This window comes from Fusarium graminearum, chromosome 1, assembly GCF_000240135.3.
Source record: "Fusarium graminearum PH-1 chromosome 1, whole genome shotgun sequence".
Classification (NCBI taxonomy): domain Eukaryota; kingdom Fungi; phylum Ascomycota; class Sordariomycetes; order Hypocreales; family Nectriaceae; genus Fusarium; species Fusarium graminearum.
Window position 1 is genome coordinate 2,914,386 of NC_026474.1, and position 21,559 is coordinate 2,935,944.

The following is a 21,559-nucleotide window of genomic DNA, read 5'->3' on the forward strand; positions in this document are numbered from 1 at the left end:
TCTCATTCCCTCATCGATCGTCTCCGCCCTCCGTCAACTTTCTCCCTCAACTTGTTTTTTGCTTCTCGACGAGAGTTGCAAATCACAAAGGGTGCTGGAGCTTCTTTGTACGTTTGTGGTGGTAATTATTGTTATTGCCAGCGACAAACGCACAGCGCTCTCTCATTCATCTTTGTCCTCCTTAATCGGAGAGAGGGCCCCCATTCTTGCGTTGCCTTCATTGCGGCTTTGGCTTTCGTACGCCCAGCTCTTCAAAACAGCGGCCTCACTCTCGGCTCACCTTGCTGGATGACAATGTGACAACGCTCCTCATTATTTCTCATTAGACTTTCCACACCGGCAAATCTTTTTCTCCTCAACAACGATTTCCTCCAAACCTCAACTCTGAACTTTCAATCCGCGAACCCTACCGACCAACCATCACGCTTCCACCCTGCTCCTACATTGATCGACATAAACATTCAACTCCGCGACATTTCCCACTCCACGGCCTACCAAGGCTTGTGATATCCTCCAGTATGAACTCGCTCAAGGTTCCCGAGGGCGGGCTGCAGCTCGAAGGCTCGGCTGGCAAGGATGCTAGTCTGCCTTCCCAAGCCTTTGCTCTCACCCTGAGCGATGTCGTTATTGAGGACATGATCAAGTGTGTGCAGAATGGCGATGGCATTCAGCTTTCACTTGGAGCCAATCCCGTAAGTTTACCAATTCCGCACCTACCTGCCAGTGTGATTCCAGAAAGGTCGCGGGTCAAGACATTCGAGCTCGTGTTTTCAGTTGCTAATCTCACATACACGCAGACTTTCCTTTATGGCTCCCAGTCCCACACCATTTCTCCTCCATCCGCCTCGAACCCATACGACCTTTACCTCACACGCCCTTTCGAATCGACTCGAACGGCCGAAAGGATTCCTCATACAGGCACTCTTTTTGAAAAGCCCAAGGGTGCTGCTTCGAAGAAGTCGCAGGCTAGCAAGGCCGACAACACCATTGATGCAAAGACCGCAAAGTCCAGCAAGAGGGCTGCATCCTCAGGATTGGATTCTGATGTCGAAGCTCTTCAAAATGGACTTGCGGCTCATGCTGCCTCTCGGGAGAAGTCGGTCTCACTTGCCTCTCGTTTTGGATTAATCATACTGACATTTACTCAAGGGCACGCGTGGTCGACAGATTACCCGCAAAGAAAGGCGCGATCAAGACCAAGACCAGCAAAACGCTTAGCTCCGCCGCTCCCCGATCGATTCCCCAATCTCCAGGTCAGGTGTCGCTAGGCTCTGCCACGCCCATTCCAACATCACAATCCCTGGACAGAGCCAAAGGAGACCGCGCCATGTTGGTGCATGAGCTTGCTGTGCAAGATCGTTCAATTGACTACCTGTCCAAGAAGTGGGAAGGCGCGCAAGAGGACATGGAACCCACACTACGAAAGGTTGCCGATTACATTGACGACAGTAGGAAATGGGCATTGAAGAAACGCGCATGGAAAGACCTTGATGTTTGGAATTACGATTATGATACCCAAGAACTACGACAGAAGGCAGTTGACAACGCTGTTCGGCAATACGACAAGCAAAGGATTACCATCGCCGAACCAGAGTGGGACAGGCTGTTGCCCAAGGAGGAACGAGGAACCGGGAAATGCTTGAGCCGAGTGCAGGCCAACCTCACCAAGATCAGCACTCCATCGATCAACGTGGAAATGGTGGACGGTGGCTCCACGCCTCGAGATAACGAAAATGTTCTGGATACCGGCCGGCCAAGAGCTAGCGGAGAGGCCATGTCTAGGTCCACCTCGAATCCTCTGTCCAACAAGGCCAAAAAGCCCACAGCTCAAGAGGCTCAGGTCAAGCGTCTTTTGGGCAAATCCAAATCCAAGACGGCTACATCAGCTGCGGCAAAGCCTGCATCAAAGGCTAGTTCCATCAAGGCATCGCCCACTAAGCAGCGACCCGCAGCTGCACCCAAGGCTAATGGAGGAAGGGTCCTATCGCAGGCAATCATCTCCAACTCTGACAGTTCAGAGGATGATACCGCTCCCATGGTTCAGTCCAAGCCAAAGGCAGCCCCCAAGCCGGCGCCCAAGGTGAAGGATATGGTTGTGGCCAAACCACGACCTCCGATGAGGGAGCCAGTGAAGCAGCAGATCACAGCGAAGCGACCTCGTGAAGACGACGACTCCAGCTCGAGCTCCGGAACACCTTTGTCGAAGCGCATCAAGCCCAAGCAACCACTTGCTGGCCCTCGACTCAAGCAGCGACCGTCCGATGGAAGCCAGAACTCTCGGGGGACAGTCACATCGACTTCGATGAAGAGCAAGAACACCTCGCCGACAAAGTCGTCGCCTCTTGCATCGTCACCGCCCACCAACGCTTCAGATCTCGAGAACGAGGCACGATCTGCGCCAATCGTTACAAAGAAGCGCAAGGTAGAGAGCTCAAGCAAACCAAATGCTACGAAGCGACCAGCTACCGCGATCTTCTCGGATGATCTCGTGCAGAAAGCACAGGCGTTCAAGGTTTGCTACCAAAAGTACGAAGCGTTGCACAACGAGGTTTCTGCCTTGAGCAACCCTTCAAGCAGAAAGCTAGACCATCTCATGGAGATGAGGAACCGACTGAAAACGATGAAGATGGAGATTTACAGTGAATGCCCTCCTGAGAGGAGTTAAATGGCAAGAATAATACGACAGGCTGGATGAGCTAGGGGGATTGATTTCAACGGCGTACAGCATCACGACCGGATAACTTTGACAGTCGCATTTTGCATTGGGAAAACAGGAATTGCATGAATAAGAGCTAACCGGACAGGAACAAAGCTCTCTTTGATATTCGCATCGTTATTTGATACCACATGACAAGACAGGCCAAGCCAAGGCAGGCAGTTAGATTAGGCAAAAGCCAAACAATACAGAAAGCATTGAAATTGAATTGAGAAAACACTCAATGATGAATGTGATTGAGCGACTAGAGTGAGGTGAAGTCATGGAGTCGACAGAGGCAGTTCATTTTGCATGGACTCCTCCCTCTCCTGGCACAATGGGAAGATGGGTTCCTATAATGACGTGAGGTGCATGTGATCAAGATGCGTGATTTACCTAGAATTTACCAAATTGGGCGTCATGGGGATGTCTAGACCAATGTTTGGTGGGCCGAATGAACGGACGGGTGAGCTGATTCAGGACCCTTATTAGCAGCTTTAGGCAAAGTAGAGCTTAGTAAATGCAGTAGTGGCTGATCACTGGGAAGCCTTTGTGTAAAGTGGTACTCTAGTATATGCAAAGATCCGACGTTGTTTATCAATGCTAGGTAGCAATTTGCTTCTGGTCTATTGACAGATAAGTATCTTACGCACGTAGCCGTAGGTCAAAGAGGTTTGCCCGAAAAGTGATAAACCTTTGAGGAAGACAATGAAGACATGTATCTTATACCTGCATCCCCTGCCTGCAAAAGACAATGAATTAATTCTACAGAATTCACCTATGTGTATACCAAAAATATGAGCAAACGTAGCCGTAGAGACATATAAGTGTCTTGCAAAATCCCAAGACATCTCAACTCTAACTCTGTCTTTACTCACCTTCAATCAAAGCAACAAGTCAATCACCCACAATGGCAGCCAGACGTTCACAGTTCGCTGAAGCCACAGAGGCACCTGGGCTTTACTATCAAGACCCAAGATTCATCTACCATGTTCCCCAGACTTTGCTCCGAAACATGGCTCCCGCACCTATTCGTATGGCCGAAGATTACTACAATCAGATGTATCCTCTCCCAGCAACTCCTCCTACACCGCACATCATCAATGGATGCTGCCACAGCCGCAGCCACCGACGTCGAGCCTCGCGCTCCGCCAAACCTTATGAAAGCGATGGCTCAACGGACAGCTACTCGTCATATGAAGATGACCAGTCGACCCAGCAGAGAGACGATCGCCTCCCGCCTCGCATCGCTCTGAGACAACTCACGGATTTCCTTCACGTGACTGCTGCTTTCTACAAAACACAGCTCCACGACTTCGCCCGCGATCACTCAAGCAGCTACGACAAATCAACCGATGCTCTTCGTGGGTTACTTTGGAAAGAATGGATGAGCCGCCGCGATGACGCCACGCTCGAATCCTTCACGTCCACAAAGACCAACATCACGCTGCTGTTCCAACAGGTCGAGGCCGCTGTTGCGACGCCTTGGATGGACGATCCTGATATCGAGGCACGATTTGAATTCACCTTCAGTACTCTACAGGGAATGTGTCTTGAGATTGTCAGATTGGCTGACAAAGCGATGAGTGACTGGCGGGCTTGTCATTTCCTGGCTGTTGAGTTGAGCAATGCGAGATTGTATGCCAGCCCCGAGGGGTCTGTTCAGCGACATTTGTTCAGTGGATGGGACAAGGCAGAGTTTTGGTAAGCTTGGAAAGAGAGGGAGACGTGATTGGATTTGTTATTGGAGATGCTATCTCATTTTTGGAGTATTGGTTTGGATTGGGAGTTGAGATGTTACATTTACATGCAAGCAGAGCAAGGATAAAGGGTTGGAAATGCTAGGGCGGCCAATCGGGAAGACAGTGGAGACAAGCTCATAGCTCCTTCCCTGTCTGTCAGCCACGTGGATCATGTCGATCCCAACTGCTGGGAGCTCCCTATGGCGGTGCAGACACAATCGTGGCGCAGGCGTGACAATAGGAAAATGTACTTGGCCCAATTAGATGTTAGACAAAAATCGCAACTTTTTTTTCCCTTCTTTAATTGTTAAGGCAATTTTTTTTAATTTTTTTTTTTTGCATTAGCGGCCATTTAGGAGTCCTTGTGTGGGTTTTTTTGGTGTCCCTTTTCTTTTCCCCGGATTGATTGATGCCTGTACAAAATTCCTACCGAAACAGGGACTAAATAAGTTATGTTCTAGACTCAAGCCGTGTCCGATATGTCTGCATAGCTGTTGTAGTTTGTGTGCTCTCGAGCGCTTTTCTGATCGACTTCTCTCCTGTTCTGAAACTTTGACCATTAAAAGTTTCTCGCCACACCGACAGTATTTGAACTGACTGACTCTCTCTCTCTGGCGGTGAAATACCAGTGGATCGCGATTCTTCATCATGGGTATCGAAGCGCTTGATTTTCCCCAGATGTGGGAACGTCCCAGTTACACTCAGCTGGCAGACATACTCAAGACTCTCGAACTCAGTCCCCCCATATGGAACCACAAGCGTCGCCGCTCAGACATTATCGAGGAGCAGGAATCCCTGGCCGGCCAGCGCAAGGCCGAAGTCACTCGTTACCTCTCCTCCATCATCAAGAGCCCTCTGTCATGGATCGAGGACGACGACGAGAAGGAGATCCTCTGGACCCAGGCGAGCAAGCGCATGTCAGAGCGATGCGGACGCACGGCCATGGGAGAAGTTATCAGGAGCTGGCCTTTCGAGGACGGCGCAGACGAGTTTGAGCTGATTATCCGAGAGCCTGCCCTCACAGGAGATTCGCTCGGTTTCAAGACCTGGGGATCGTCATATGTGCTGTCGCAGCACCTCCCTCGAATGGCTGAGACGTCGCTGTTTCGACTGTTCGATGAGACGCTAGGGCAGCCAAGACCTGATGTTCTTGAACTTGGATCCGGAACAGGGCTTTTGGGTCTTGCAGCTGCGGCTTTCTGGAAGGTTCCTGTAGCCCTGAGCGACCTACCGAACATCGTGCCCAACCTGAGAGAAAACGTTGCCAAGAACGCCGACCTCATCAAGTCTCGTGGTGGATCACTCACAGTCGGCGACCTCACCTGGGGTGGCAGTGAGGACGAAATAGACCAGACTCTGTTTGGACAACCGAATCAGTTCAAGGTATGTTTCGTAGACGATTGCGATTGTGATTGTAAGGGGGAGAGGGGAGTGTTATATGACTCTTATTCGCAAATGACCTGTTTTCTAACCGCCCCTGTGACTTTAGATTGTCCTCGCGGCTGATCCCATGTACGACGATGACCACCCAGCGCTTCTCGCTTCGGCCATCAGCGACCACCTGGCTTTGGGCTCAGACTCACGCGCCGTCGTTATGGTCCCGCGTCGAGACGCCACCACAGAGCGTCTCCTCGAGTCGTTCCGCCAGGCCATGCTTGACCTCGACACGCCGCTGTTTTGCGAGGAGGAGGACGAGCTTGCGGGCCAGGATGACTGGGTTGAGGATGACGAGGCGGGCAACGTGCGGTGCTGGCTTGGTGTATTCAGTCGAGGCGGTTCACCATTGTCTGTTGTCAATGATACAGCCTCAGTCGCTGTATAAGTGATTAGGAGGAGGAGGAGGGAGGGAATGGAGTCAGGCGCCTTGCACTTGGGACGAATAGGGGATATGGATGTGAGGAAACACTAGAGGATTGGATGATTAGATGACTAGATATAGACCCATTGATTGATTGATTGACTGTTTGATACAGGAGTAAGGAAACGTAGCTGGTACAGGCAAATGACTCCCTGTAGGCAACGATGCAGTTGACCCCTTGAAATTTCGTGAACAATCATCAGACACTCCCTGGGCGAGCACTTCATAAGGCCTTCTTGTTCTTCCACTTCAGGACATTTACTTCTCCCTTTCCCCTCCACTTCCACTCGCCCAACAAAAACACATATTTGCCCAAAGCGCCCTTCTTCAACAACAATCATTACTTCTCCACCGCATACCTACAGCATCCTATTGTTTGATATCTTTGCGTGATATCCCAGGACTTCCTATTGTTCCTGCTATTCATTCATCCCTTCTTCCTGGACCTATGATTCACTGTCAATAGCTGGATTGTCGCTTAGCAACTGGTCTGCTATAGAGCCCTCCCGGCCCCTTACCTTTCAACATCTTCTTTTCGCAATCCTACAACCCAGTCATCGTGATTAACAATCTACTTTCTCTTCATCACAGACACCCAAGCCTCCCACCTGAAGCGTCACGCAATCACTTTACTCGTTTGTCCCCTGAACAACAGACTTGGCTCAACCGCCCATCACAAACTACTTAGCTACCACCAGGACCACTGTCGACCTGGACGTTTCTTGGACAGACGCAGTTTTGAATTTTATTCGACATCAGCTCATCAATAAACATTTGCTACACACTACCTACTGAGACTTTGATATTACCCCTCGCCCACCATGACGGGTAAACCAGTTTACAAACCCGAAGAGATCCGCTTCGCATTGGACCTCATGGTTCAGGACCTATTCAACGAGGAAATCTCTCAAGCTTTTCGACAACGGTTCGACCGAGAGCTGACTGACAACCAAATTCGATATCTGAGGAACAAATACGGCAAGGACCCAGACTATGGGTATGTTGTATCATGCAGTATCTTGTTGCTTGATCGTAAGTTCGTTAACTGACATGGCACTTGTAGATCCCCTCTTATCAACCGCCCAGCGAACAAGAAGGTCAAGCGAAGACGGGCCGCCATTGCAGCGGCGTCTATAACCTCGCCTACTTCGGAGTAAGTCCTTCCAGGTTCCACATAGCTGTCCGCTAGTTCCTTGATATTGACTACGGTTCTAGAGACTCACCCGGTCCTTCGAAGCGAACATGTCGAGAGCCATCCTCTTCATCAGCTGGACTTTCCGTCTCTCCCCCAGACCAACCAACAGGACTCTCGCAGATCCCACCACTCAACCTGGAGGATGATCAGTCTACATACTTCTCTCCTGCTCCCCAATTTCGAGCACCGGCCCCTCAATCTCAGCTTTCCAATATTCGATCCCCACCCGGTGATTCTTACACCATGCCCTCGACTCAAGATGTATTCTCCCCTGGACCTTCACGCAGTGGCTGGCAAACACAGCCAAATACAAACTTCACTACTGGTTTCATCCCTATCAACACCCAGTTCGGCCATTACAATGCAAACACTATGGGCCCGGGAACTTCACAAACCACCAACACGGCATTCAGCCCGAGATCTCGACAAGTTCCCCAAGCCCAACCCCTCTACAATGTTAGCTCGACACAACAGCCAGCATTCGACTCCTTTCTGAACATGAGGTTTCCAGTCACCTCCCCCCAGCAGACCGTAGGCGCTCAGAGCGGGGCCTAGAATGCCCCTGCTACCCAACGCTCACCGTCCTTCACGCTGGAGATGCCTGCTCCTAGCTTCTCCCAACTCTCTGATCCTTTATATAACAATCAGCAGACACAGCCCCCTGCAGAGTTCTCTGTCGATGCGAAGCAAGAGGCTGTCAAAAAGGAGGAGGAAGATTCAGCTCAGTTAAGCTGGGATGAATACGTAAGAGCAGCTCGTCCAGCGACTGACCAAGCTCCCGCCAACCAGTTGCTAACCAGAGACGTTGAAGCTTCAGATGGTCAGCTTCAACTGAACCAGAACCGACCGTCCTCTTCCGATGCCGTCAAGAACGAACAAGAAGAGACTGGCCAGAGTTCGTCGCAAGAAGCCCCTGAGATCAATCAAGACAACGATTCGGGCCTAGATCTAGCCGCGATCGACCCACGACTCTTTGCTGCCAACTACGATCAACAACCGTCTGCGAAGAGGTGTTCTTTCTAAGCTATACTATAGTTAAACGCATGTTTTGTGTTTTTGTGAAATGGCCTAGGAAAGCTGCCTTTGATATTTGACCAGGACAACCTCAACCCGCCCTTGCTGGGCTTGGCTGGCTTATGGGCCATTGCCAGTTGCGATGTTTGGATTTTATATAGTTATTATTCTTCCTTAATAGGGCTAATGATTCACATAGGCAGACTACAAGCCTTACTAATATGCACGAACCGGAATGGAACATAGAAACAAGGATGAGGCCATGGCATGAATTGGATACCTGGGGTTTTACGCGTTTTAGTATAGCTACCTCAACAGTATACAGCTATTTCAATCATCTGTGCCACCCAGGATATGTGACTTTGCAAATCGTCCAAGGATCTCATGAAACTTGCTATCGTGCGCCATCTTTGGCTTGAACAGACACCGTTGACCATACCCTCCAGTTCCCTACCATCGACACGCTCGCTAGAGCCTCCTAACAGGGTATCTCGTGCATGTAGAAACGAATAGACCACCACGTAAAATTTCTTCAAAAATGCCTCTCCATCCTCGCATAAACAGATATATATATATAAAATTGTCGTACTTATAAGTGTATTGACACAAGGAATCCAATGGCCTTTGTAGCTCCCAACTCCCAGTTCCAGTATAAAACAATAACATTAGACGTAACGTGTCATGAGAGTAATCAGTTCGGCACCATCTCAGAGCATGGATAAAGAGCTGCTGGAAGCTTGGCAGCACGCTTAAACCACAATGCTAACATTGCGTCGTGTTTCGATCTCTTCAATGGGAAATTGGAAAACAACCCGGAAAAGATCTCGGAGGTAGGCATATCTTTGTGAGCTCTTCATCATCATCTGAATGCTCTTGGCCATTTCCTGAGCAGTGACTCGCTTGCCTCGAGCTGGTAAGGTGTGATGTCGAGGGATTATAGCATCAGTTAAAACAGAGTTCTTATACTGCGCCAGCAAGTTTGAATGCGAGATGAGGGAGCCGAATGACCCAGGAGGAAGATCCTTCACAAAGCTTTGCAAGGCCGTTGCTGCAGCTTTAGGGTCATGGATGGAATCACGGTTGAAGCCCAAGTTCATAGCAGCTGCAAGAACAAGTATTTTGGCACGTGTTACATTTATATCTTCCGACGCAGCGGTAGTAGTGGCGGTGCTTGAAGTCCGAGTGCTGCTCTTCGAGTAGCTTGAGAGGTTAGAGGCGCTGCTAGACCATCGGCCACGGCTGTTGTCGCTGGGTGTTCCGAGGACAAGAATGTTGGGCATGGTGGGTGAACGACTCTGTGGGGAGATGGGCGTATCTTCGAATTCGGTTACCGGGGTTTCGGGAACAACGGGATTCCGTGGTTTCTCCTCCTGACGTCCACTCTTAACGCTATCATGTCTTGAGCGGACTGAAGATGGATTTGATCCGCGACTCTGCCGGCCGTTCTGGTCATTCAGATGTAGAGCAAATGGCTGCCCTGGGCGTGGTGTTCCACCCCGTTCAGGCCGGACCTGCGCCCAACTGTCTCGGAAAACATCACATAGCTCCCAGCAAGCCTGAACAGTAGAGCTCAGTAGCTCTTCGTCTGGGGGCCTTCCATCTCTTCTGTTCTGCCTAAGATTGAAGAGCATTTCTGCTAGAGCCCAGCATGCTCTAAGCAATTGATCTGTCTCCTCTGCTAGGTCACTCCGTTGCTTCATGAGTCTGTGACATAGGGCGATGTAAAAGTCCAACGTGCGTTCCCTAAACTCTTCTGGCAAATTCATATCTTGGGCACTATACAAACTGCGGAATTGTTAGTGATGAGTGGGTTTAGCATTTGTGACACTTACTGGTTGTTGAGCTCAAAACTGACACGCAAGACTGAATCGGCAGCTTCGTCATTGCGTTGCCGCACTTCAAACAGGGCTTGGCAGAAGTCGCGGCAAAGATCGAGATTAACCTTGACGTTGAAGTTGCTAGCATCCTCATCCCGGCTGTTGTACAGCCGCTGGCAAAGTTTCCAACATGTTCTCCATGCTTTGTCGTGAGCATCTGGAATGCCACTTTTGCCAAGACCACGATTGCGTTGGATGGAACTCAGCTTAGACAAGCTATTACAAAGAGTCCAACACTCTGTAAGTGCATCTCGGAGGGTCTCGATCTCATCTTGTTGCTGGGGTACTTGCATTGCTTCCGACTCATAATCCTCGTCGTCGCCTTCGGCCTCGGTTTGTTCATCAATTTCTAAGCATGTTAGTCACGTACAGCATCTTAATTTGTTGCAACCTACTCTCAAGGCTGCTTGTACTACTTGAGCGTAACCGAGCTCCATCATCTAGCATGGACTGTAGATCCTGGGCTCGAGGTGTGGCACTGTCTATACTGTATCGCACAGGGTTGACATCAGTCATGATCGGAGGCCGAGTTGGGTGGGTCGACGTCTGATAATTATTTAGTATATAATGAGAAACGAGAATAGACGCGACTAACCTTCTCCGATGCACCGTTATAAGAAGATAGGCTTTCGACCTCTGACTTTGGGGAGGTTCTGGGGCTTGGACCCTTTGTTTCTACTGTTGGAGGTGGAGCAACCTGGTAAAGTTTAGATGGATGGGCTTCTGGACGCGGGGATTGGAAGCATACCCAGCTAGCAAAGCTCTCCGGTGCATGGATGACAGAGACAGCTTCCTCAGTACTCGATTGGCGAACGCTTTCAGGCAGGTTCGTAGTGAGCATTAAAAGCTTAGATAGAGTCAGTTGACATCCTAGAAGAATAAATTGACTGTTTGTGGCTGACTGACCTCTGACCGGCGGGTGGACTTTCTGTCTGTAACTTCCCTCTCAAGATCTTCTAAAACATCATCCTCAATCTCGGTTGTCTCTGTGCCATTGGAAGTAACTGGAGAAGGGCCCACGATATCACTCGGACTCATAACATTGTAAGAGCTACTTGACATGCGATTGACAGAATTCGGTCGAAGGGAAGATGAGTCGGTAGCAGGAGGAGGAGAAGAGCTGCCACAATAAGTCAACATATGTTTCAATCACAACGGTCCTAGGCACAGAAGTCCGAGTATTGACGTACAATGGTCTGAATGGAGAGCGACGGCTCTCATGATCTGTGGATGCAGACATATCTGTTTGAGGATAGGCGAAAGGGAATTGCAGGTTTCCAGTCGATGACCTTAGAGGAGCTTCAAGGGCCATGACGGGAGCTGATGAGCCTGAAGTATCGAGCTACTCCAACGGCGGTGGTTGTGAGAGCTCCGTTGGGAGAAACACGCTCTTAAGACAAACAAGTAGCAGTTCCAAATGTTAACGCAAGAATGCCTTGTTGTTTTTGCAATACAGCTATCCCAAGGTTGAATCGCAACCAAGGCTCACTAACACAAGAAAACTTGAGACTACCAAATATCGTCGTGGCAGTGAAGAATGGGATGTGAGCTTGGTCGTCGGTGGCCGGTTGGTGGTCGCGCGCGGCCAGTTAAGTGACCCGTGATCTGACAGATGGTGTACTGGGATTGGGAGTATGCGCAACTAGCTTGGCTAGACAGACAGTATGAAAAAGAAAAGAAAAAACCAAGATTGACCAGCTAGTAAGATAAAAGACGCCAAACGCTGAAGAGAGGCTCAATAAGTCCCAGCAATGAAGTAAGTAGCTGTCCAACAAAAACCAGCTCACCAAAAGCCAAACCAAAGAGTCAGAGGAGGAACAAAATGGAGGGGAAAAGGTTTAAAGAGACAGGCAGGGTCAAAAGCTGGAGCACCAGCGGTTGCGACAACAGGCTAAGGCAAAGAGACGCCGGTCTGACAGGGGTTGATAGTCAAGGTCCCTTGTGTTCGCAGCCCTGTTGCATTGGAGCACTATGGGTCGGGTGTTGAATGTAGCTTTTGTCAAGGTACTCTGTAATGTGGGTTGAGTCAGGAATAAGCTTGACGGGACCGTTCAAGACATGTGTTCCCACCCTTGACACCTGCAAGAAGCTGTATTGGACCAAGCTGGCTATCTTGCTGTCATGAATTCCAATTACGTGCGTGCTGGAGGAGACCGCAAATGCGGCCGGCGCTTGTCGGGAACGCGATATTTGGCGCGATGAGAAACAAAGAGACGCGATGATTGAAAGTGATACGTAGTGAGGATGGTTGAGCTTGATTATACCCTCTTGGCTGGCACCCTGAGAGGATCGATTGTCCGTGGAATTCAAGGGTCAACCAACAAAAGAAGTTTGATGATCTGACCTCTAACTTGACAGCGGCTCGGTTTACTTGAGCACAGGAGAAATATGACCGTGAGTTAATAAGGGTTGGGTCCTCAATGGGTGTGTGTTTTGGCTGGTAGAATATGGGAGGTGTGGATCGAAGCCCACGAACCCAGGACTCTGCGGCTACGGCACAACTTGTGACTCGAAGCTCTCCTGGAACACTTAAAAAGAAAGCCGTGGGCTACTCAGTAGATGGGTTTGCCGAGAAGGCAGCAGGTGGGCCAGTCGTGAGTGGATCGGCGAACAGATGGGACTTATGAAAGATGATGGTAGATTTGGAGGCCGAAAGGTGTTGAATTCTCAAGCATTCAATGGATTGGGTTCCTCTTGAGATATCTGACCAAGATCTCTTGCTGTTGGGCTGTATATTGTGCCTAGATTTATTCCGAACATGGCTTCCACAGCCTGAGGAGAAGTTTGGATCTATATCCAATTACATTGACGCAGAAGCCATCGACTTGTAATACCAGAGGATTGAACCAGAGGGCCAAGACAAATGGAGGGGCGGCTAAGCCTAGATGGCCGACTCTTTCTTTTTATTGTCTCGTCTTTTGGCTTTGTCCTGAAAAATAGGGTGTGGTCAACACATCCTATCGAACTCTTCTGTGTTGGTGTGTACTGCAGTGACTTGATGTAGAGAACCTCAATGCCTGCCTACTGGTTGTCGATCAGAAAACGCCGATTGTAATCACAAAATCCAAGTAATACCAGCATGTTGATGGATTGATAAGAATTGTCTCTACACGAGGACCAACAGTTCGGTCATTATTTGCATCGTATAAGTCCAAAGCACCTGCTCGCCTAATTACTTGATTTACCATGGTGGAAGGGAAGGAGAAGCCTGCCAGGCATGGCAAGGGGCGGGAGGCCCACCCTGGTAAGCAGCTGCTCTACATACGTACAGATCTCAATCATTTTCCCGCGATAGCCCGAGGCAGGTAGGCGCATGTCCATGAGACATGTCACGGAAGGTGGTTTCTGAAGTCAGGCACAGGCAAGCATCTTCAAACTTGATGTCTTCCATTGTTTATGGCCCCCAAACGACATTGATTCACAGTTTCCCACCCTTCTGCTGGTTCTACGAGTCGATTTCAAGTACGTGTCTTTACGTAGAATTGGAAGCTACACCACTTCTGCAGCTTGACAGTTAGCTGTCCGTTACTTTGCGCTCAACTAACAGTTGGACTATGGACCGTGTTGAGACAATCACAAACGAAAACTCGAACCGCCCACCCAGCCAGTCAAATCCCAGACAGCTTGTCAGGGTCGACGGATCGTGGCTTCTAAACCCGTGGGGCTACATTAATAAGGACAGGCGTCGGCGCTTAAGTCATGGTGGGACTGGTCAATCCTCCGCAGTCCCCCACCTGCATTGCTTCCACCAACGACCTCGAGCCGTCCAATTATTATGCATCGTGGAGCTTCCTGTGAGCAAGATCCGGCACCAAGCCTGTGTCCAGCCGTGACGAATTCAATGCCATGTGCCATGGACCGCTGCGCAGCATGAACGGCACGGAATGTGATATTCGAGTTTCAATGCGTATTCAGCATGATCGACAACCTAAATCAATATCGCAACAGACTCTATCCCTTCACGCAAGTGCATAGGCATACGGTGGGAGTAAAAGCACCCTCTTATGATGTGAGCTTGGTTACCGATTCCGCCATGGAACCTAGAGTTGATAAACATGAGGTTGGCATAGTATTGCTTTGCACGACCGTGACATCGTCCATCAACCATGTTGGTTCAATACATGCACGTTCTGTTGCTTTTCCTGGCACCATTTCCTCCTATTTCACCTAGGGTCGAGCTGGAACAACCGTTGTTGACCCACGAGGCAGAATTCTTTGTCATAAACAGTTCTATAAACAAACCTTCTCTCCACTTCTCTACTACTTAGTAAGTTGTAGAATATATTGAATGGAAATACTCACAGCGCTGGATCTCCTTTGGTATTCTGTATGTACTGATACAGTCTAACAGTAAACGCCCGGGGCTCGCATGGGTGCCACCAGGATGCTGGGCAAGCCAATCAATAACCCAAGTCAAACCCAGCAGTTTGGTCACGGCGGCTTTGGCAACGCTAAAACGAGCCGGTGGCTCCACTAGCCGTGGCCGCAGGGAGCACATCCCTTCACGACGCACAGTCCGCTGGCTTCCATTGGAACGGGATGTGGCTCTCATAGTTAGGCATCTTAGCAAAAGCTCAAGTCGTTGAGAGAGAACGATGGGAAACCTGGATCAAGAGAATATGGCTTTGCTTGCCCTCTACTAGCTCTATCTTCTTTGGCTAGGCGGCTCTCTCGGACCACCTGATGCTTTCAAACTATGTCCGCTTGATGAGACAAGATGGTATTTTCCTATAGGGACGCTTCACACTTGCTCATTATTGGAGAGTCTTAATCCTTGCATCTCTTCTGAAGGATTATAATCCCAGATCAAACCAATCTGTACCTGTGGGCACATCCGAGCAGCATTGGCCTTTGCGAAAATACCTAATAAATAAAATCAGACTCCACTGGTAAACTGACTGATGGTGGTACAGAATGGCATGGTGCAGTTCGGTGCTGTTTGTTTATCCCATACCACTCGCGTTATGACAGCCAACTTCGCCTGGGGTCCTCATCCTCCGAGCTGTTTTAGCGTGGTGATACCTGCTGCATTGTCTTAGCCATCACAGACTAGACAGACTGTCGGAATCGTTCTAAAGATCGCCAATCCGACCAGCCGGCGCGGGGATATCAATTCCTCGTTAGCCGGTTGCGCGTACCCTTGTTGTTATTGCTGCTGCCGTTGAGACCTCCACGAGTGCTGTCGCGACTATCCAAAAAAAAAAAAAAAAGTGCAAGCTTTCCGCTCCTAAGACAGGGATCTTTTTGATGTTTTCCGGATGCAAGGTCGTGAATATGGCACGGGCTTTATCCGTCCCGGAACACTTCCCGCAGTTCATAGCCGACGAGTCTGAGCAATCCATCGATACTACTCACAGATCTTTGCGCCCAACACACAATGGTTTGTGCTCCCGACTGGTCGTCCGATGTATGGCTACCACGAAGCAAGAAAAAGTGGTGAAGGTGACCTTTGGAGATGCACGAAAAAGCTGTGGGGTTGTGCAGTACATAACCGCCAGCCTGATGAAGGCATGTTAGCTCTTTCACTATGATGATGCGATATGGTTTGTTTACCTCGTTGTACAACCTTATGACTCAAGTTTCCTATTATGGTATCCTGCCCGTCCGATTTTATTAGCTTCACAAGCAGAATCATGTCAAGGAGATCAGCATAAGCTCAAGCGCGGTTGTTGATCAATACTAGATAAATACTACGCAAGTCTGCAGGGCAATTTAGGCGCGGTGGATGGATGTGGCTCACCGTTACGATTCCTAATTTGTTCTTGTCATACCAGGATGCCTAAAGTGTATGAGAGTTGTACTTCATCTTACGCACACCACACCCGAGCACATAGGATGAAATCATCGGGCAGCAGTTTACTTTGCTTTCACAAACAGCTACGTGTGTTCATGGTATTTGTTCCGCTGTGTCAAGGGTAGCCCGACCTGTAAGATGGGCTGAATGGTTCATCCTCATCACACTCGGGAAATAAAAGAAGGGCCTCAAAGAACGCCTGTCAGTAAGCAGTCTCAATGGCATTGGCTCCGACATGCACATGGATGATTAGCACACTGCACTTTGTGGTATGACAAAAGCCACCGGGATGATTCTGTTAGCTGTGGTGTAAGAGCCTCACTACGAATAGTCAGAGAAGATGAATGGTCCAACACAGCTCCAATGGTAAACAGTGTCCCAGTAGCTCCCTTTTTCAAGTACAACAGTGTTATGAAACACTCTGTCATATGAGCTTCACTGTCCGCAGGTCAGGGATAAGAACACCATGGCAGTAGTTTCAATTATTGATAGAATGACTCTAAATTCGTGTCGTTTCCTGTAGGGCCGTATCGCGATCCGTCGTTGGGGGTTACCACACAATGTTACATCCTTTACACCGACAACAGTACTAACCAACATATTATACTAACAATGGAATCACAACCTTGCTATATCAAACCTAGTATCGGACATTTGACGGTACCAAAGCCACTAGTTCTAAATACCGGTTGGTACTTGTTCGGTTGGTTTGGCATAACAGTCGGTCTTTCCAACGGCAGATGCTGTTGGGTTAATGACACACTTGTCCACCTTCTCTAGAAGCAAACGTGCCGAAAGACACAACCAACAGGTCTGCGTGAATTTTCAAGGATCTCTAGGCAACGCAGGAGCATAGAAACACAGAAATTACCGCGTCCTGCAAATCAGGTGAGACAGGGAATATGCGAGACAACTTTGCTAATCTTGTCCAGGTCAAAACCTCATTGGCGTAGTTTCATTTTGTGTGGATGCCCTCTTCAAAATCTACCTGTTGTTTCTCGCTGCAACTGCACACCCACCGCTCTTTGCGCACAGGCCCGAGACAGCACAGAAGTACCCCTAGAGACATGTCCTATCGTTGATGGAAGTCAACTCTGGCCATGTGGATAGTATGAAGAATGTCGCGTCATCCTTGACTTAAGAGTTTTCCTTTCCGTACAAAGTGAAGACTGCGAAGCAGGTATGGGGGCCATACTCGAATGTTGGTTGAATCCTCAAAGTCTCGGGAGGGTCTTTAAAGGGTCCTGTCGATTATGAATGCTCTTATAGTCCGATACTAATCTGACTCTCGACCTCGATGAATTCATTGCCTTCCCTGCGCCGTCGAAATGACATATTTCGGCTATATTTCCCAAACGCCAAACCATGCACAACCAATCCTCTACTGCTCATTCTTGTTCTTGAGACATGTGCTGGCGCAATTGCTGCTTCTTCTCGTTTCGTCCGTCAGGAGTGTACCTAGTATCAAAGTTAGAAATCGCGTTACATGCCGTGCTCTGGAGGTCGTGTCGTACTTGAGAAGCTTCTCGATAAGGTCAACGTGGGTCATGATCATACGGCGGCAGCAGTATCGCTTGAGACCGAGCTCGTCCATAGCGTCGCTGTGTATTCCATTAGTTCTAGATCAGTACCAAACAATGATAGTCGCCCTACCCATCGGTCTTGCGGGGATCTGAGATCAGTTGAAGGTATCGCTCCCAAAGGTCTCCAGTGACCTATCAATGAATAGTTAGCAAGGGGCGCGACTGGCGCATCGGGGGTTGATAGTACCTTTCCACAGGAGAAGCAACGGATAGGAATAATCATCTTGACGTTATTTCGTGAATGCGCGGGTTCGTCGGATACGCCAAAAGGATTTGCGACAAGAGAAAGAGGCACGTTACAAACAAAGCTTGCCGTGATTTGGCGTTGTAGCTCATCCTGGAAAATAAATTCTGCTTATCGGAGCCCCGTAGTTTATCCGGAAGCTAACTTATCTTATCAGCAACAAAAAGTTCGCAAGCGGGACCAAAATTTCTGCGAATCTCTATCCAGTGGAGTGTTAGACAGGTCAACTTTGTTACCTTTTTCTCTGACGTGCAACTTTAACAAACGTCGCAAGCACATTGACCGATCTCCTGTATAGAGGAGAAGGTGGTGAAAATGGCCGGCACCAAGAGCCCCCGAGCAAAACACGACCCGAACAAGAAGCGCAAACGGGATCTTAATGAAAACGATTCGAGATCAAAGCGACTAAGGGCTGAACGCAAGGCAGCCAAAGCCAATGGATTAAATGAGAGCACAAATGGCGTGGTTGCTGAGGTACCCCAGATCTCTAAGGCGTTGACAGAGACTGGATCTAGGGAGGTTGAGGTTGTTCGACAATTCGGCAATACAGAGGCAGGATGGCGCGTCTCAAAGCCTATGGGCGGCAGGATGCTTGACATCGACCCTGTATTGACAGAGGATGATCAGTGAGTTTGATAATCCTGGGTACCAGTGCGCCTAGCTAATCTATGCAGATATCTCATTTTGGCGTACAACACTTCGATACAGGTGTACACCGCAGCCGACTCTCTCCTCGTTCGACGAATTCCAATCACAGCAGCCGAAGCCTCCGATGAGAAGACGTCAGCTCCCGCGCATACCGTCGCTATGCGGCAATCAAAGCAGAACTCCAACATCGTTTGGGTAGCCACCTCAGACGGCCGCGTCTGCCAGGTCGACTGGACCAGCTCCGAGGCCCCTAAATTCTTCCAGACACAATCCAAGACTGCAAACGCCATGGCCCTCGTTACAAAGAAGGTTTCTGGCAAGGACACCGAGATCATTTTTGTCGCAGAGTCCGACAAGCCAGGCCGAATCGAAGTTGTTGCATACCCAGCCACGACAACAGAGTCTGAGCACAAGGTCGTTTTCGTCATGAAGAAGCCCGGCAATGGCTTGCAGTTGCTCGAAACCAGCGAAGATGGACACTTGGTTGGTGCGATCAACGATCGACTCTTCTTTGGCGTCCCTTCGCAGGAACAGTTCGACAGCCTGGCTGTACTCGACTACGAGATCTACACCTTCGATATTCCTGACCTGGCCAGCTCTCTTGACCTCCGAGTGTATCCTAGACCTGCAACAAGCGGAAAGAAGTCGCGACAATTGAACGCACCTGTTTTGGATATCATTGTCGGTGGTGCGCGTGGTTCGATCTACCTTTACCACGATGCGCTTGCTCGAAGCCAGGCCCTTGCCAAGTCTTCGTCCGAGAAGGAGCTTATTCAAGCGCAAAACTACCACTGGCATCGCAGAGCTGTGCATGCCCTCAAGTGGTCGCGCGATGGTATGTCTTCCATCTTGCTTTACTCACATTATTTTTTACTAATGCGCTACAGGTAACTACATGATTTCAGGAGGTTCAGAAAACTCTCTTGTTCTGTGGCAAATGGATACAGGAAGAAAGGATTTCCTTCCTCATCTTTCTGGCAGCGTGGAGAACATCACAGTTTCTGCCAGCGGATCCGCATATGTTGTTCATCTTGACGACAACTCGGTCATGATCATTTCAACCGCTGAGATGAAGCCTACAGCGTATATTGCTGGCATTCAGTCAGCCGCAGTCAACGTCAGCACACCCAAGGACCAGCTTGTCCAGCGCACATGGACAACCCCTTCGCATGTGCAGCGACCTATCCCAGCCATCATCAGCCCCAAGGATGAGTCAAGACTCCATGTGTGTGTTGGTAACGGCCGCCAGGCTACCCTGGCAGGAGGTTTCTCGGCTCCCCTGTTGCAGACTTTTGACACGAAGGATTTCCGAAGCGTGTCTAAGCAGGCTTTGGCTCGAACACAGCCTACAGACGTCAATATTACCAACAAGGGTAGCCCCATTGAGGAACCTCTTATCACCCATCTGGCCTTCTCTGCCAATGGAGAGTGGCTCGCCAGTGTGGATACCTGGGAACCTTCGCCTCGAGATGTTGACAGCGTCACCAGCGACATGAGGGACCAGTTTATCCAAGAACGACGTGAGGTTTACCTCAAGTTCTGGGAAACGCAACAAGGTGACGAACAGGTTGCTCTTGTTTCAAGGATCAATGCTCCTCACGCCACACACCGCAACGAAGCAGTTCTCGATTTGACTTCAAATCCTGTCTCGACATGCTTCGCCACGATCGGCACGGATGGCAATGTTCGAATGTGGCGCCCCAAGACAAGATCCCAGAATGGAGTTGTAGTAAAGGGACCCAATGGTCGCGAGGTTTTCACCTGGAGCTGCTCACAGATAATCGCCGTTGGCGATTGTGTGCCTCAAGACGGCGTGGTCGATATTCCCGAGGCTTGTGCCAACCACGAGCCTCAAGGACGCATAGCCTTCTCAGAGGATGCTTCTACCCTCTTCGTGGCTTTCGGAACCGCTGGTTCCGGTGCGGTTTGCGTGATTGACACTGCGTCAGGCGAGTTGGTCAAGACCCTCGAAGGTCAGTGGAAGGGTCAATTGCGATCCATCCGTGTGCTGTCGACTTTCGTAATCATCTTGTCTGATGAGCTCCGCGTTTATGATATTGTTAGCGATGAGTTGCGATATGGTGTTGTGATACCCAAGACCAGGGACAATGCGCTACTCCAACTAGCCGTCGACCACACCTCAGGACACTTTGCTTTGGCTTTGCCTGCTCAGGAAGGATCCCTTCTTGCAGTTTTTGAGCCCAACGATATCGAGCCCCTACTGGTACACAGCACACCTCAAAGAGTTGTCAGCCTGGTTTCTGCTCCTCAGAGTAGTGGTTTCTTTGCCTTGGACGATTCTGCACAAATCTGGGAGGTTACTGAAGAACCATCTTCGATTGTATTGCAACCCACTGATGATCTCGGTCTTCAACCCACTGATGATCTCGGCCTTCAACGCATCGACGAAGACGAGGATATGGCCAGCGACATTGACGAAGCCGAGGGCGAAGACGCCTTCGACCTTGAAGATGTCGAGATGGAAGATGACGATTTCCACCCTAGCGTGATCCAGCAACAACATCTGGCAGATATCTTTGATGCCGCGCCAGCATTTGCCGCCCCTCCAGTCGAGGACATGTTCTACAAGGTGATGGGCCTACTTGCGACAAAGCCTCTGTCATCATCATGAGAAGGGCAGATTAGAAAAAACGTGTTTATATAATAAGGTGCGGTCAAAAGCTAAGCTAGAATGTTTTGTCACAAAAGGGGATCATCACGCGCGTATGTAACTATGCATTCATTATACTAGACTTGGTCTGGTTGGATAAGGGGAGGGGATCTTGGGAAGATTAGATGATCGCAGCGCCGGCGTTAAGCAGGTCTGAATACCAGCTTTCACTCAGTTTCAAGATGTAATGAGGAACATGTCCGACATCGGCATGGTATCTGTTATTCTGTGCGGGTGA

The 21,559-nt window shown here is 49.5% G+C and overlaps 8 protein-coding genes across 8 annotated transcripts; 6 read left to right on the forward strand and 2 right to left on the reverse strand.

The window, feature by feature from the left end:
• Positions 1 to 518: 518 nt before the first annotated feature.
• FGSG_00887 (uncharacterized protein) lies at positions 519 to 2,665 on the forward strand (the record flags this gene model as incomplete). The annotated part of the gene is made up of 3 exons (XM_011318317.1): positions 519 to 692; positions 798 to 1,096; positions 1,150 to 2,665. The coding sequence occupies 3 exons, from the start codon at positions 519 to 521 to the stop codon at positions 2,663 to 2,665; spliced, it is 1,989 nt and encodes a 662-aa protein (XP_011316619.1).
• Positions 2,666 to 3,710: 1,045 nt separating this feature from the next.
• Positions 3,711 to 4,403, forward strand: FGSG_11853 (uncharacterized protein; the record flags this gene model as incomplete). Its single annotated transcript, XM_011318318.1, has 1 exon — positions 3,711 to 4,403. The coding sequence occupies one exon, from the start codon at positions 3,711 to 3,713 to the stop codon at positions 4,401 to 4,403; it is 693 nt and encodes a 230-aa protein (XP_011316620.1).
• Positions 4,404 to 4,893: 490 nt separating this feature from the next.
• Positions 4,894 to 6,402, forward strand: FGSG_11854 (uncharacterized protein). Its single transcript, XM_011318319.1, has 2 exons — positions 4,894 to 5,820; positions 5,927 to 6,402. Exons 1-2 carry the CDS (start codon positions 5,086 to 5,088, stop codon positions 6,257 to 6,259), a joined length of 1,068 nt encoding a protein of 355 aa, XP_011316621.1. The 5' UTR covers positions 4,894 to 5,085; the 3' UTR covers positions 6,260 to 6,402.
• A 714-nt stretch (positions 6,403 to 7,116) lies between these two features.
• FGSG_00889 (uncharacterized protein) lies at positions 7,117 to 8,513 on the forward strand (the record flags this gene model as incomplete). Its single annotated transcript, XM_011318320.1, has 4 exons — positions 7,117 to 7,292; positions 7,359 to 7,448; positions 7,511 to 8,021; positions 8,142 to 8,513. 4 exons carry the CDS (start codon positions 7,117 to 7,119, stop codon positions 8,511 to 8,513), a joined length of 1,149 nt encoding a protein of 382 aa, XP_011316622.1.
• Positions 8,514 to 9,253: 740 nt separating this feature from the next.
• On the reverse strand, positions 9,254 to 11,693 carry FGSG_00890 (uncharacterized protein; the record flags this gene model as incomplete). The annotated part of the gene is made up of 6 exons (XM_011318321.1): positions 9,254 to 10,289; positions 10,337 to 10,730; positions 10,777 to 10,927; positions 10,977 to 11,228; positions 11,288 to 11,501; positions 11,572 to 11,693. The coding sequence occupies 6 exons, from the start codon at positions 11,691 to 11,693 to the stop codon at positions 9,254 to 9,256; spliced, it is 2,169 nt and encodes a 722-aa protein (XP_011316623.1).
• A 2,794-nt stretch (positions 11,694 to 14,487) lies between these two features.
• FGSG_00891 (uncharacterized protein) lies at positions 14,488 to 14,967 on the forward strand (the record flags this gene model as incomplete). The annotated part of the gene is made up of 2 exons (XM_011318322.1): positions 14,488 to 14,648; positions 14,733 to 14,967. 2 exons carry the CDS (start codon positions 14,488 to 14,490, stop codon positions 14,965 to 14,967), a joined length of 396 nt encoding a protein of 131 aa, XP_011316624.1.
• A 2,596-nt stretch (positions 14,968 to 17,563) lies between these two features.
• FGSG_11855 (uncharacterized protein) lies at positions 17,564 to 17,769 on the reverse strand (the record flags this gene model as incomplete). Its single annotated transcript, XM_011318323.1, has 2 exons — positions 17,564 to 17,633; positions 17,690 to 17,769. 2 exons carry the CDS (start codon positions 17,767 to 17,769, stop codon positions 17,564 to 17,566), a joined length of 150 nt encoding a protein of 49 aa, XP_011316625.1.
• Positions 17,770 to 18,317: 548 nt separating this feature from the next.
• FGSG_00892 (uncharacterized protein) lies at positions 18,318 to 21,282 on the forward strand (the record flags this gene model as incomplete). The annotated part of the gene is made up of 3 exons (XM_011318324.1): positions 18,318 to 18,628; positions 18,677 to 19,485; positions 19,538 to 21,282. The coding sequence occupies 3 exons, from the start codon at positions 18,318 to 18,320 to the stop codon at positions 21,280 to 21,282; spliced, it is 2,865 nt and encodes a 954-aa protein (XP_011316626.1).
• Between the last annotated feature and the right edge of the window lie 277 nt (positions 21,283 to 21,559).

Bases quoted from the DNA above. Each gene is read 5' to 3' on its own strand.
- FGSG_11854 (XM_011318319.1), top strand. From the start codon at position 5,086: ATGGGTATCGAAGCGCTTGATTTTCCCCAGATGTGGGAACGTCCCAGT. The intron at 5,821-5,926 runs GTATGTTTCGTA...CTGTGACTTTAG, and splicing joins GACAACCGAATCAGTTCAAG to ATTGTCCTCGCGGCTGATCC.